Source organism: Pan paniscus, chromosome 15, assembly GCF_029289425.2.
Source record: "Pan paniscus chromosome 15, NHGRI_mPanPan1-v2.0_pri, whole genome shotgun sequence".
Taxonomy (NCBI): domain Eukaryota; kingdom Metazoa; phylum Chordata; class Mammalia; order Primates; family Hominidae; genus Pan; species Pan paniscus.
The window spans coordinates 89,099,729-89,114,147 of record NC_073264.2 but is presented as its reverse complement, the minus strand read 5'-3'; the positions used below and the strand labels follow the sequence as shown (position 1 = coordinate 89,114,147).

General features: G+C 33.9%; 1 protein-coding gene across 4 annotated transcripts in view; it reads left to right on the top strand.

Annotated features, from left to right (window-relative positions):
* GALC (galactosylceramidase) overlaps positions 1-14,419 on the top strand; it is a 61,472-nt gene that overhangs the window by 18,816 nt on the left and 28,237 nt on the right. For all 4 annotated transcript variants that reach the window (XM_003832737.6, XM_003832736.6, XM_034937962.2 and 1 more), the window contains 3 exons: positions 7,147-7,302; positions 9,999-10,123; positions 12,109-12,236. In XM_003832737.6, the coding sequence (XP_003832785.2) occupies positions 7,147-7,302; positions 9,999-10,123; positions 12,109-12,236 (409 nt within the window). The remainder of the gene's footprint in view (positions 1-7,146; positions 7,303-9,998; positions 10,124-12,108; positions 12,237-14,419) is intronic.

Sequence of the window (14,419 nt, the reverse complement as noted above, 5' to 3'; positions counted from 1 at the left end):
ATGAATATCTATGTTCTTATCACTCAACCTCTTGAACTGTGATTCCATGACCAATTCTTCATCCATGCGTCTATCTACTCCTCTTCCCTTCCTGCCTACATTACTTTGAAAGAAATCCCAGACATTATTTCTTCCATAAAAATATTACTGTGTATGTGTCTCCAAAGATAAGGATTATTTTTTACTTACCATAAACAATACCATTATTATACCTAAAATGTAATAGTTTTTTGATATTAAATATCCATTATTATTATCTTATAGTTTTAGTTGATTGAATCTGGATCCATTTAAAATTCATGCATTGTGATTGGTTGATATTTAAATCTGTTCTAATCTTTATGTTCTTGCTCTTTTTCTTTCTTTTAATTTGTTGAAGAACGGGGTTGTTTGTCTTACAAACTTTGTGTCAGTCTGGATTTTACTGATTTCAACCCCTACAGTTTAATATAACTTGCTCATCTATCCTTTTTCAATGGTTTTTGAAATTGGTAGTTTAGGTTAGATTTAGGTTAGGTTAGATTTAGGCTTAATTTTTTTTTGCAAGATAAAATTTCTTAATTATATTTAAACATTTTATACATTGAAATTAAAATGAAAGTTTTGCTGTTGTTAAAGCTTTCATAAATAGTTGAAGTCTTGAAGGAAAACAAAGTTGTGTTAATCTTAAATATATTTTCTTATAAAAATATTACATGAAAATATGGGTTTTACTGTATCTTCATGAAGGACTTGGATATGTACTTCATTTTTTATTGATATAGGTATTTTAATGTAATGAATTTTCCTCTGAGTACTGCTTTAGTTTTATCTCATAGGGCTGTTTTATCATTAATTTCTAATTTTATTGCATTGTGGCCATTTAATACCAAATGTATTATTTACATTTTTTTGGGAAATTTCTCAGGAGCTTATTAAAAAAAAATCTGAAAAAATACCTTCGCTTTTTTCTTGACTATCTCAAGGGCATATTTTGATTTATTAAGATGTATTCTTTATTAGGATACAGAATTGAGTTTATAACATCTACCTTTTTGATTATATTGTTCAGGTATTTTGTATCTTAACGATTTTGTCCACTTGAACTGTTCAGGGCTACCCAGGTGTGTTTGTTTACTTATGTTAGTGGGGTCTATTTCTCCTTTCAATCTTAGGCAGTTTTTGCTGTGTGGAAGCTTCTGCTTTGTTATTTGGTACGTAAATACTGGAAGCTTCTGCTTTGTTATTTGGTACGTAAATACTGATGAATGTTTTATCTTCATTATGATTTATTTCTTATCATTAGAAAATGCCATTCTTTGTCTCGTTTAAAGCTTCTTGGCCTGAATTCTGCTTTCTGTATGACTAAGAGATCTGTGCTTTCTTTTCATTAGGATTTGCCTAATATATTTTTGCCCTTTTATTCTTTACCTTTCAAGGCCGTTTTCTTTTATGTGCATTGCTTGCATATAGCATAGAGTTAGATTTTGCTTTTTTAAAGTTCCTCTGAAAATCTTTATATTTTAATGAATGAGTTAAACTCACTTTTAAATATAACTGATGTTTGTGTTTTCTATACTACTATATTGTCTTTTGTTATTGAATGATTTATACTATCCATGTACTAATACAAGCTATTCTGCTATGTGATTTGTTTACTTTGCACTTATTTAAGGAGGTGTTTCTTTTGTTATTTAGCAAGGTTTGGTTTTTGTTCTATCAATTACATTTATACTGATTTATACCAGTATTTTCAACTGAGAATAATTTTGCCTCCCAGAGGACATTTGGCAATGCCTGGAAATATTTTTAATTGCCACAAATAGGTAGGGGGGTGCTACTGGAATCCGATGGATGGAGGCCACGAATGTTTCTAAACATCCTTTAGTACACAGGATAGTTTTCCCATAACAAAAAATGATCCAGCCCAAAATGTTAATAGTGCTGAGGTTGAGGAACTGCTTCATACTAATACTCTTGGTTTAGTTATTGTCTGTTGGTTTACTATGAGCAATACTAAAATTATTTGATAACTTCTTCCTCCCTTTTTCTCCCGTACTGTGGAATTTTAATTACCAGAATTATCTTAGTTTTAATTTTTGTACTCTTACATGAACTTAAGCTTCTACTATATTGATTTGACAGCTACAAGTTTTAACTGTTTACTCCCAAATAATCTGCAAACTTAGTTTACATTTCACCTTCTTTCCCTCTTGTCCTATTTCATGTAGCTATATTAGTTGTACTTTAGCCAAGTGTGTAATAGTTATATATATAATTTAATTACTATTTATTTTAATCTCGCTCTACCATTAAACATATTAAACGCTCACCTTCAAGTCTTTTGCCAAAGTTTCTCCCTCATTTTCTTGGATATCAGAAGTGTAATTATCTATTAAATGTCTCAGAAAGTGCTAATGGAAACAATATTTCTTGATGTGTTCAGATGTTTGTTGATGTTTATCTATGACCTTTATACTTGAAGGACAGTTTGACTGGATATAATCCTTTTTTAATTCTCAAATATGTGTAAATATATCATAAAATTTGCTCCATTAGTTATTTACATAAAATGTTGCTATTGAGAATTTTGACTCCAGAGATATTTCCTTTTCCTTATAAGTAACTTGACACAATTCCTTTATGCCCAAAGAATATTTTTATTCATCTTTAAAGTTTAATTGTTGTATACACTTTACCATTTCCAGATATATAGTATATGCTCTCTTAATGTCTATATTTAAGTATTTTCTTATTTCAATAAGGTTTACTTAAGTTATAAGTTAAATCATTATTCCACTCCATTACTTTGGTTTTCTTTTTAGAAGCACCAGTTATACTTTGGTCTTATTTGCATATGCCTTTATTTTGTATTTCTCTGAATTTTTCTCTATCTCTTCATTTATGTTTTCTATTATTTTATCCTTACTATCCTGTATTCCTCACTGTTTTCCACAGTGTCTGTTCTGTCTTATGTTCCTTCTAGTTTAGCCTTCATTTCCAAAGTGTGTTTTTAAAAATAATTCTTCTATAATTCTCTCATTTTAGTTTCCTATATTGCTAACAATTCATCTTTAAAATTTTTAATTGAAGTACAGCATACATACATACATATGTAAAAGTACAAAAATCATCAGATAATAGCTTAATGAATTATCACAAAGTGAACGTACCTATGTAACAGCCACCCAGAAAATTATCAGTGCCCAAGAAGCTTGGTTACTGATATCTCCTCTTGGGAAGATTTTTCCTTGGAAATCTTTCCAATAATTAAGCTCTCTTTTTGCCTTAAAGATAACTACTAATCTGACCTCTAACACCATGGACTAATTTTGCCGGTTTAAAAACTTTATTTAAATGGCATCCTATAGTAGCTGTTATTTCAGCCAATATTATATAAATTTGTGAGATTAATGCATGTTGTTATATATAGAGGTAGTTCATATTTATTGTTTAGCATCCAATTGTTGGATGCTAAATGTAGCATACCACAACTTATCTGTGTATTATTTTTTAATGGTCATTTAGACTGTTTCCAATTTTTGGCTATTGGAATTTTGTTCAGGAGATATTTCTTGGCTCACATCTTCATAGGAAGACTATTCCTCCCTGCCTCATTCATGTTGTGCTTGGCCTGTGCTATATCTGCAGATTTTTGTTTTACAGTTACAGTACTTTCTAGGGTCTGTTTCTGGTGGGCCCCATTCTTCTTAGTGACTGAAAGTTGTTCTCCCTCAAACAAAGTGTTCCTGCCTTATTCAACTTGGATTCTACTTCAAACAGCTTATTTTCATGTTGAAGCTCTACCATTCCTGATTATTTGCTACCTTCTCCTGAAATTGTTATTGCTTAAACCTGTATTGTTCAATACAGTAGCCACTAGACACATATGTTTAGGAAGCACTTGAAATGTGGCTAGTTTGAGTTTAGATGTGTTATAAGTATAAAATATACACTGGGTTTTGAAAATTGAATATAAAAATATTATTTACAATTGTTTTACACTGATTACATGTTAAGTGATAATATTTTGGATATATTGGGTTAAATATATCATTAAAATTATGTTCTCCATGTTTTTCTGCTTTGTAAATTCAATTAAATTTTTTCCATTTATGTGTTTTATTGTGGTAAAGACCTTTGCTGGTTTTTAATGTGGCTGCTAGACAACTTAAAATTGTCTATGTGTGGTTCATATCATATTTCTACCAGACAAATCTGGTTTGAACTGTTACAGTATTGGGTTTGATCTCCTAATGAATTCACTGTTTTGAGCATTGACCCCTAACTTCAAGCCTGTGAAGATGTTCCCATCTTCCTGAGTTGGTCTTCTATGCTCCCCCTTAGGGTAGGGTCTACTCCTTTTGTGTGAGTACCGGCCAGTCCCCTTTCACTTCTAGTTTCCATATACCATCTGCTGATCCTGGGCCGTTTCTGATGCTGCGAGGCTCCTGGGGAGAGTCCCTGTCACCTGGTTTGATGGCAGTGTTATCTGTGAGGTTTTCCTTTCCCTTATCTGGTTGGTCAGTTTGGTTTCAGGAGGAGTACTGAGGAGCTTCAGAAACTGGGCTGCTGTCATGTTCTGCCTTGGCCAGAAATTCTAATTTTTTAAAGTACAAATATGTTCCTCTGTTAGGATAAACTATAAAGTTGGTTTACTTTCAATGATCTTAATTTTGTCTGTTATTGAAGTTTGAAAAATAATGCTGTGAAATGATAGAGAATGTTTGCCTACTTATATACATTAAAAATTTATATTCTTTTTTTTTTTTTTTTTTTTTTTTGAGACAGAGTCTCACTCTGTCCTCTGTCGCCCAGGCTGGAGTGCAGTGGTGCAATCTCGGCTCACTGCAAGCTTTGCCTCCCAGGTTCACGCCATTCTCCTGCCTCAGCCTCCCAAGTAGCTGGGACTACAGGCACACACCTCCATGCCTGGCTAATTTTTTTTTTTTTGTATTTTTAGTAGAGACGGGGTTTCACCATGTTAGCCAAGGTGGTCTCAATCTCCTGACCTCGTGATCCGCCCGCCTTGGCCTCCCAATAAAAATTTATATTCTTAAAGAGCCTTTACATTTTTTTGTACTAGTAATAAATCTATACATTAAGAAAGACCCAGATTTTAGTATTAGTTCTGCCTTTCTTTGCTCATATCATGTAATAAATCATTTGGGTTTTGAATGTGGTAACAGTTTCATCATTTTCTGAATGAAGGATATATCACCTATTCCTATAACTTCAATAAAGTTACTTTTTCATTTTATAAATATAATATGCTCATTATAGAAAATTTGGAAAATGTAGAAAAGTATAAAAATAGAATTTACTCATAATCCTAACATCTACTGATTATTGGTAACATGCTAGCATATTACTTTACAGTGTTTTCTTTAATATAGAAATATATTTTAACCAAATACACCAAACATGCATTTGGCAACTAGACAACTGGATGACAACTAGATGAGTATTAAAAATTAACATTTGGCTGAGGTACCAAAGCTGAATTTCATGGAAATAGAATGGAGTTGTGGGATAGAAGAATAAATCTAAAGTGTAATTTTTTGAATTTATATTATTTAAAAGACTAGTAGCCAGATTTTTCAGGTTGGGCGTTATAGTTCCAGAACAATGATTGCTTAACCCTGTTAGATGCTAGATTTCTGTTGGTATCTTTGTAGTGTAGATTTGCAATATTGAATAGATGCCTGCTTTCACCTGAGTTTAGTGACTCAGTAAAATCTTAGTGGAACCTCATTTTTCTCTAATACTTCTTTTTATGTTCTCCAGTATATATTGTATATTATTTTCTTACTCATGAAATCCTGGGATGCCAAATTGATATTGTGCCCTAATTCATCTTCACTAGGTATAAAGAATTACCAAATAGGATTTTTTCCTAAAAGATTTGTGACCTAAAAGGGAATTAAATAACTAAAAAGTAAAACAAGTATTCACAATCATTCTTTTGATGTTATAAATACTACTATACCGAACTACAAAGATTAGAATTATGATATAACTTAATCTCCATTATTTTGCTTGCATTGTTTTTTGTAAATAATTTTTAAACTAAAAAGTAGATGCTCTTATTCCTACAGTTATTTAGCTAGTGTGCTCTCTTATTGGATTGTCAATCTATTTTCTATTTTACATTTAAAATTTATTGTTTTTATTCCTATAATCAGTGTCTTCCACAATCATCATTATGGGAGTATTTTACTCTTGCAGTAATGAATATGCATTTATACTTCCACCAACTGACTCCCCTCCCATCGAATGATAGAGTGAAGGAGGCATTCATTTTCTGGGGCAGTTTCTCACCTGCTGCACTATTGATATTTTCAATGGATAATTTTTTTGTTGTAGGGGTTGGTCCTGTGCATTGTGGGATGTTTCGCAGCATTTTTGGCCTCTCTTCTCTAGATGCCAGTAGCAAATATCCCTGACCCCAGGTGGGACGGTTGAAAAAAATGTCTACAGATAGTGCCAAATATTCCCTCCAGGGACAAAAATCATCTGGGTTGAGAACCGCCACTGCTCTGATACAGTAATTTAGTTTTCCCAAGGTAGCTTATTCTTTTTATTCAAGAAATAACCATGTGTGGGTTTTGTTTTTTGTTTTTGGCCTGGGAGTAAATGCCAAGCTATCTTTCTGTGTTCTAAGGACAGGAGTAGTGGGGAGAGTACTACTTTATATAAAGGTTTCACTCGTCTTATTTTTGGCCTCCTCCTCACTCGTTTACTATTGCCCCAAGCTCCTTAGCTTCCCCTGGGAAGTCTGAATCTTATCTTTACTTCATTCTCCTCTTGGAGTGTTCTAGGCTGTGGCCCTCTCTGCTACCTCCATCCTTCAACATGCTTCCATCCATCTTGTGAGCTCCAGAAATAGATTGAAATTTCTTATCTATTGATGATTTTCCTTCCTATCCTGTATGCTGTTGTAGGTTTATCCCCTTTTGTTTTCTTTGCTGTCATTTTAATGGCATGCTGAGACAAAAGGGCATAAAGCAGATGCTTAGATTCATTATCTACCTGGAAGCTACCCAACTGTTTTAAAATAGAAAACCTTGGAGAAGACTCGTATTTTTATATACTCAACAAATCTATATGTATGTAAGTGCCACGTCGTGACCTTTTTTCATTGACTCCCACCCTTTTTTTTTCTAGGGCTCATTATCCTGGAACCCATTCAGCAAAAGATGCAAAGTTGACTGGGAAGAAGCTTTGGTCTTCTGAAGACTTTAGCACTTTAAATAGTGACATGGGTGCAGGCTGCTGGGGTCGCATTTTAAATCAGAATTATATCAATGGCTATATGACTTCGTAAGTTATTAAAAACCTTTTAGAGTTCTTATCATAAAAAATTTAAAAACATAAGAGTTAGAAAAAAATGGAATTCCTTATTCTTCCAGCCTAGATTCAATGATTGTAAACATTTTGCCTTATTAGCGTCTTCTATTTTTATACCTATACCTAATCTATATCTAATTTTCTATATTTGAATATAGTCTATATTAAATAAAGTCAGGTTTATTGAGGTATAATTTATATGTAGCAAAATACATGCAGCTCTCTGATTTTTGACAAGCTACATGTATTTTTAATAATTATAAAGTAAATAGTATATGTAAGGATACTTTATCTCTAAATATTTTAGCATGTGTCTCCAAAACATAAGGATATTCTTTTACATGATCACAGTATCATGTTTTCATACATGAGAGTGTTTTTAATTCTCAGTCTATATTCAGATTTTCCTAATTGTTTCCCAAAAATGTCATTTGTAGCTTTTTTTAAGAAAAGGAACAGTCAAGCACACACATATTGCATTTAAAAGTTACACCCCTCAAGTCTCCTTTAATCTAGAGTGGTTTCCTTATTCCTCATTTTTGATGACAGTGATCTGTTGAAAAGACCAGGCTGGTTGTGTTGTGGACTGTCTGCTTCCCAGCCTGTCTGATTGATTCCTCATGGCATCACTTAATATGTGTAATTGTTTGTTTAAAAAACAGATGTTCTTAAGGGAGAACACAACTTTTTTTGTTCCTAAGGGAAGCATTTCTTAAATGCTTTGAAAAACACTTGAATTGTGAATAGATTCCAATTAGCTTTCTTAAACAATGATAAATAGAACAAAAGCAAACCAATATTTATATATTTGTTGTGATGTTAATGTGGGTTGCTGTATATTGTATTTGTTCTTTTTCTTCTCTTTGTGAAAGAAAAGACACTTAGGAGAGTTTGGTTATAACTTAATTTGGTCTTAAAGGTAAGGCATCTTCATGGCAGAGAATTTAGAAAACTGAAGATAGGTACAAAGAAAGAAGCAAAATCACCTACAGTCTTATGATCCAGAGCTAACCATCCTTAACAATTTTAGTGAACGTCCTCCTGTTTTATATTGGCATGCATACATTTTAAATACAAAATTGAGACCATACTATAGAATCTGTTTAAAAAACTGCTTTTCACTTGACACGACATTAGGAACTTTTTCTCACATTTACCTATATTTCTACTTCATCATTTTTAATGCATTTAAAAATATTTTGTTACATAAAGCACCATTTCCCAGACTTGCCTTAAGAAGCACCCGAGACACTCGTTGTTACACCTTCTCCTTGGCAGCTGCCCAGACATTGTCAATCAGAATCTACAGGGAAGGCTCCTGGTATTCTGTCCATCTAGTCAGTGCCCTCAAGTGATTCTGATGCCACACAAGTTGGGAAACACTGATGTGGAAAATATATTATTGCTTATTGAATATTCTCCTCTTTTAGAATTGGAAGTTGTCTATGTTTTAATTAATAGCTTTGTACAAACTGAAATGATAATTGTATACAAATATCTTTGTATATGCCCATGACTATTTTCTTAGGCTGTATTCTTAGAAATGGAATGGTCAGAAATACATAGATTTTGAAGGGTTTTGTATGTATTTTACAAAATGCCCTCCAGAAAGCTTGTCTTGAGTTATACATCTATCACTAGCCAGAAAGGATACCACACATCTTGCAAACCATGGGCAAAATTATAAGAACTTAAAATATTCACTAGTAGTAAGGTGTTTTGAAAATTAGGACTATTATTTCTACTTTGTACTGATAGAATTAGAAGGCTTTGATTTGCTAAGAATGTCAGTCTCTTTTTTTATACTGGATGAGGACTTGATAGGAAAAATAAAATTCTGTGGGTAAGCTTTGTTTTTTTAATCTGTGAGGGACCCAACAATACCAAGTTCAAGAACTTCCCTTTTGTCCTTGGATTTCCTGAGAAGCAGAGAGTCAAAGTTTTAGGGTTTAGCACCTGCTCTGGACTGTTAGGGCCTGATCATCTGAGAAAGAATGGGCCACAAAGCAGATCAGCAATCAGATCCAATTACTACTTATAGATGAAGTGGAATCATATTTAATAGCAATACTACAGCCCAGACCTTGTTCCATACTCTTCCTATGCATTAGTACATTTAATCCTTACAAACTCACATGAGAGAGATATAATTATTATCCTCATTTTACAGAGAGGTTAAGTGGTGAAACCATGGTTTAAACCCGGGCAGTCTGACTCTAATAATTCTCAATTGTAAAACTTTGGAACAGTTCAGAGTCAAGTTCATAAAAATTATGTCATAAAACTGGGGCATTAAGAAGGCTGACTGTTGAAAGTAGGTATGCACAAAGCCTTTATTTGTATTTGACTCAAATTTGTGATGTGTTGGGTATTGGTAAGGCATGATTCGTCTTCTGGCTATACCACAGTTCAGTAAAAATTTGCACATAATACATTTGTATTTTTTATCATGTGATTCACCATTAAAAATATTACAATGTACCCCACACTGGATTTTTCAAAATGTGAATAAATTTAGACAACTTATATTTTCTTATTTTGGGTGATCCTTTTATTGTCATTTATGTAGATGTGTATTACTATGATAAAGTCTTTTTACTCCAGGTTTTTAGACATTTACATTTTTATCACAAGTTGTCTTGGTGTTTCTTTTTTATCAAATCTTTTAGCACAATCGCATGGAATTTAGTGGCTAGTTACTATGAACAGTTGCCTTATGGGAGATGCGGGTTGATGACGGCCCAGGAGCCATGGAGTGGGCACTACGTGGTAGAATCTCCTGTCTGGGTATCAGGTATGGTTCAGTTCCATCTCTCACTCCCTAAATTCTTCTCTAAGAGACAAAGCAGAAAAAAACTTAGAGAAGATTATATAAACTGTGTGTCTATGCATGTTTTAAGTATAGATTTAAGTTTTAAGCAAGATTTGCCAGTGTTTTATAAGAATATTTTGGGTAACTAGACTACTCTCTGATTATTCTAAGACCAGGCTTTTAGAAAAGTGTAGGAGAGGAGGGGGAGAGAGAGGAAAAGGAGGAGCTGTGTAGTGATAGAGACAGAAATAAATAATCATCTAAGGATATAATTACAAATGATGATAATTGCTAATAAGATTATGTATTTATAAACAGAGTAGAAGTCTTAAGATTAGCTTTGAAGACATTTTGTTCTCTTATATTAATAGAGTTTCAATTAGAATCGTATGCTAGCAAAATCAAAGGGAGATGATTAAACATACTGTATTATTGAATCATCAAATGAATAAGTAAATATGAAAGTTATGTGAAATATGGCTTTATATTGTCCCCTAAATCTGTGAAATGTGGGTTGTGAAAAGGTAAATTTCAAAATAGGTAACAATGTAAAGCTCATAAAGATTTTAAAAGTGAGCACGTACTGAAGATTTTACTCATATGATATGAAGGATCCTGGCAGATGGCAGATGTTAGAAACAGTTGAAATGAAAAGTCAACATAGCACAAATTTTCGTAGTGTAAGGGAATTGGAGATGAATTGTCAATGGAGGCAAATTGGGTTTCCCACAACAGGGAAGAAATTAATTAAATTTCTACCAGACAAGACATAATTTACATAGCTCAGAGACAATGAACAGGGCTGTAGATAATACATCCGTTTTTATTGAAACACAAAAGTTTTACTACAGTATCATTCATTAGTCACAAGGGAAATTGAGATTATGCAGGGATGGATGGCATAGTGTCACTTTTTCATGAGGAGATAATAACCATACTAATAGTGATTATATTTTAAACAAAGTAACAAAATCTATTGCTGAATAATGTTGAAATTTTTTCTGCAGTTTTTTTGTAAAAGATTATAAACATTTATTACCATTTTGTTTTAAAATTCTAACAATCTTTCTAAAAAGCTAATTTCTTTAAAGGTAAAATGCTTTCAGAAGAAAATTATGAATTTGGAGTGAATTTGTTTTTATTTTAAACTTAAATTTGGTGGTTTTCCCTTTTAGTTGTGCTCTCCTAAGACAGATTTGTAATCATATTAATCATGTAATCATGATATTATTCTAAACTCCTTAAATTGTCCTCCAAAAAATATGAGAAAATTAAGGTTAGACTTGTATATTGGACTTGTATATTCTAATATTGAGAATTATATGAGAAAATTAAGGTTAGACTTGTATATTGGACTTGTATATTCTAATATTGAGAATTATATGAGAAAATTAAGGTTAGACTTGTATATCAGCCCCTTGAATGTTGAAATTCTCGGCCCCACATTATCTAGATGAACTAATGTACTCTTAATTTTGTGATTTTTCCAAGGGTTGGGACATGGTATATTGCTTAGTGCATTTTCAGGACGAGCTTAGGAGGTGACCAATAAATGTACATGTGGTGGAAATAAATATGTTTGAAACCATAAAGTTAGTTTCTGAAATTCATTATTAACTTTTTAAACCTTTTTTTGGTAGCTATTTTAGGATGGGTTAAATAGTGATGAACCAAGTTTGGGGGGGAATAACTATTTTATTCTTAAAAAAAAGACTGATCATATTCTTGAACTGACAGGTTCATTTATTTTTACCCATCATTCCAGGAATCTTCTTGCAATTGTACCATTTATCTAGATTAATTATTTAAAAATTTAAACATGAGGTTGACGGATATATTCCTCCAAAATAGAAAATAGCTTGTTTGGATGAATCAGACTCAAATTGATATACAGCTTTTTTTTTTTTCCAAAAGAAATACTATTATTACCATTTTTGTCTTATTTGGAACTTTCTGTTTTTCTATAGCTCATACCACTCAGTTTACTCAACCTGGCTGGTATTATCTGAAGACAGTTGGCCATTTAGAGAAAGGAGGAAGCTACGTAGCTCTGACTGATGGCTTAGGGAACCTCACCATCATCATTGAAACCATGGTAAACTTTTGTTGTTGCTATTGGATTAACTCACTTCTTTACTATTGGAAAAATAACATATAAAACTGAATACTTTTGTTTTACATGTAAATACATAAGCATACAGACAGATGCCAAGATCTTATGACTTTCATTTAAAAAATTTTAACCATGAGTCGTAAAACATAGCACACAACTCACTGCTTTGTACAAAATAGTTGGCTCTCATCTTTTCTCCACTTTGTTCCTGGCAGTTGGAATAAAATTAAGGTTACCTGTGTACCAATATTTGTGGAGACGACCTTCACGACCTTCCCTTGCCCTGATATGTAACCTTATGGAGGCTGTGGCTTTTTCCTTTTTCATCCTCAGGTTGTTTTGGGGAGACCTTAAGTCTGTTGAGAGCAACGAGCTTAAAATTCAAGTGATTGAGGGGCTTGAGTAGGAAGGGAATAGGTCTGACAGGTGGACAGAGGCATGGGAGGAGGTAGGGGCTTGAAAGCAGACATATCAAGGATTCAAGGGAACTGAATGAAAGAATGAAGGTGAAAAAACATGGAAGCAGAAGCAGAAGCCAGTGGAGAGAAGAAGAAGTCTGAGAGGTGCCAGTGTGGGGAGATCTCAAGCTTCCCAAAGAGGTCAATGAAGTTCCAACAAGAAGGAGGTAGACAGAATAGGAAGTGCATATAGTCAGCAGGGCTTTGTGAAGAAGGATTTCTAGCAACTAAGTTCCCATGGGAGAAGCAAGATCCAAAACAGAGAACAGAGTAGCCTTAAAAAAAATGGTGTGTGTGTGTGTGTGTGTGTGTGTGTGTGTGTGTGTGTGTGTGTATCATATCAGGTTCTGAATGTCAGCCTACAGTTTGGCCAACTCCTGACCATAGACTCTTAAAAAACAAATTCTTTCAAATATCCTACTATCAGGTTTGAGCCAGGACAAACAGTAAATATTCCTGGCAGTACTGATCTTTTCAAACCAAAGGTGTCTATTAAGTGACTCACAACACAAACCAATAAGCCTTTTATGTCTTACCATGGATGAAGAGGATCCTCAAAAGAGGGTGTAAAAAGATGCAGCCCTCCCAGAATCTACACTTCATCATAGTCAAAAGGTTGAGAAGTGATCCTCCAAAGACCTAGAACCACTCCCAAGGATAGTCAAAAGAAAGACCCAGATAACCTCCCTACTCCCCACTCCCTGTCAGAGCTGGCGATAGTTGGTAAACTGCTGCAAATAGGGTGCAAATCACATTTTTGTCTGGTTATATTCTTGGGGCCCCCAACTTGAAGTTGGCTGCCTGCATACACAAAACTGACAGCTCACACATCCCTAACAGGTGGGAAGTCAAGCCAGGTTCTCAGTACACAAAATGAGACAAATAGGAAAGCAATAGCTGACCCTGGGAAGGAAGGGATCTACAGGTAATGAGCACCCAAAACTAAATTTATACAGGAGTCACAAACCAAACGAATGTTTTTCTTTTGCGAATCTGCATTTGGAGAGGAAGGGATGAGGAGGTTTTTGTTTGTTTGTTTGTTTGTTTGTTTGTTTAATTGTCTTCTCTCGATCGGGTACTTCAGGCAGAGATCCAGAAGAGCAGGCCTTGGTGAGAATTCTTAACCTTTCTGCCACCTTTTTGTCAGTGTCTCAGGATCTCATCTGCAGGCTCTTAGAGTGAGTAGGCATCTCATCTTCTTCACCAGAAACTGTCTTCAGAGATAAGGAATATAGGGAGAGCACCTGTTGAGTGAGGGTCTTATGACCTGCTTCAGAGGAGAAAGGAGAAGGTCAGAGAGTAAACTTCCTGCTTCTACATTTTTCTCAAATTATTTCACTTTAAAATATTTGTGGGGAGTGTGTCTTGAACCCCATCATGGCTGTTATGACTAATGGTGTGGATTAGCATATGTGTACAAGTTTTTCTGTGAATGTGTTTTCAGTTCTCTTGGGTATGTATGTAGGAGTGGAATTGCTGGGTCACCTGGTAACTCTGTCTTTAGGATTTTGAGGAACTACCAAATTGTTTTCCAAAGTTACTGCACCATTTTACATTGCCACCAGCAGTTTTATGAAGCTTACAATTCTCCACATTCTCCCTAACAGTTCTTACTGTCCATGCCTTTGATTATAGCCATCCTAGTGAATGTGAAGTGCTATGTTATTGTAGTTTGATATGCATTTTCCTAGGGACTAATGATGTGGG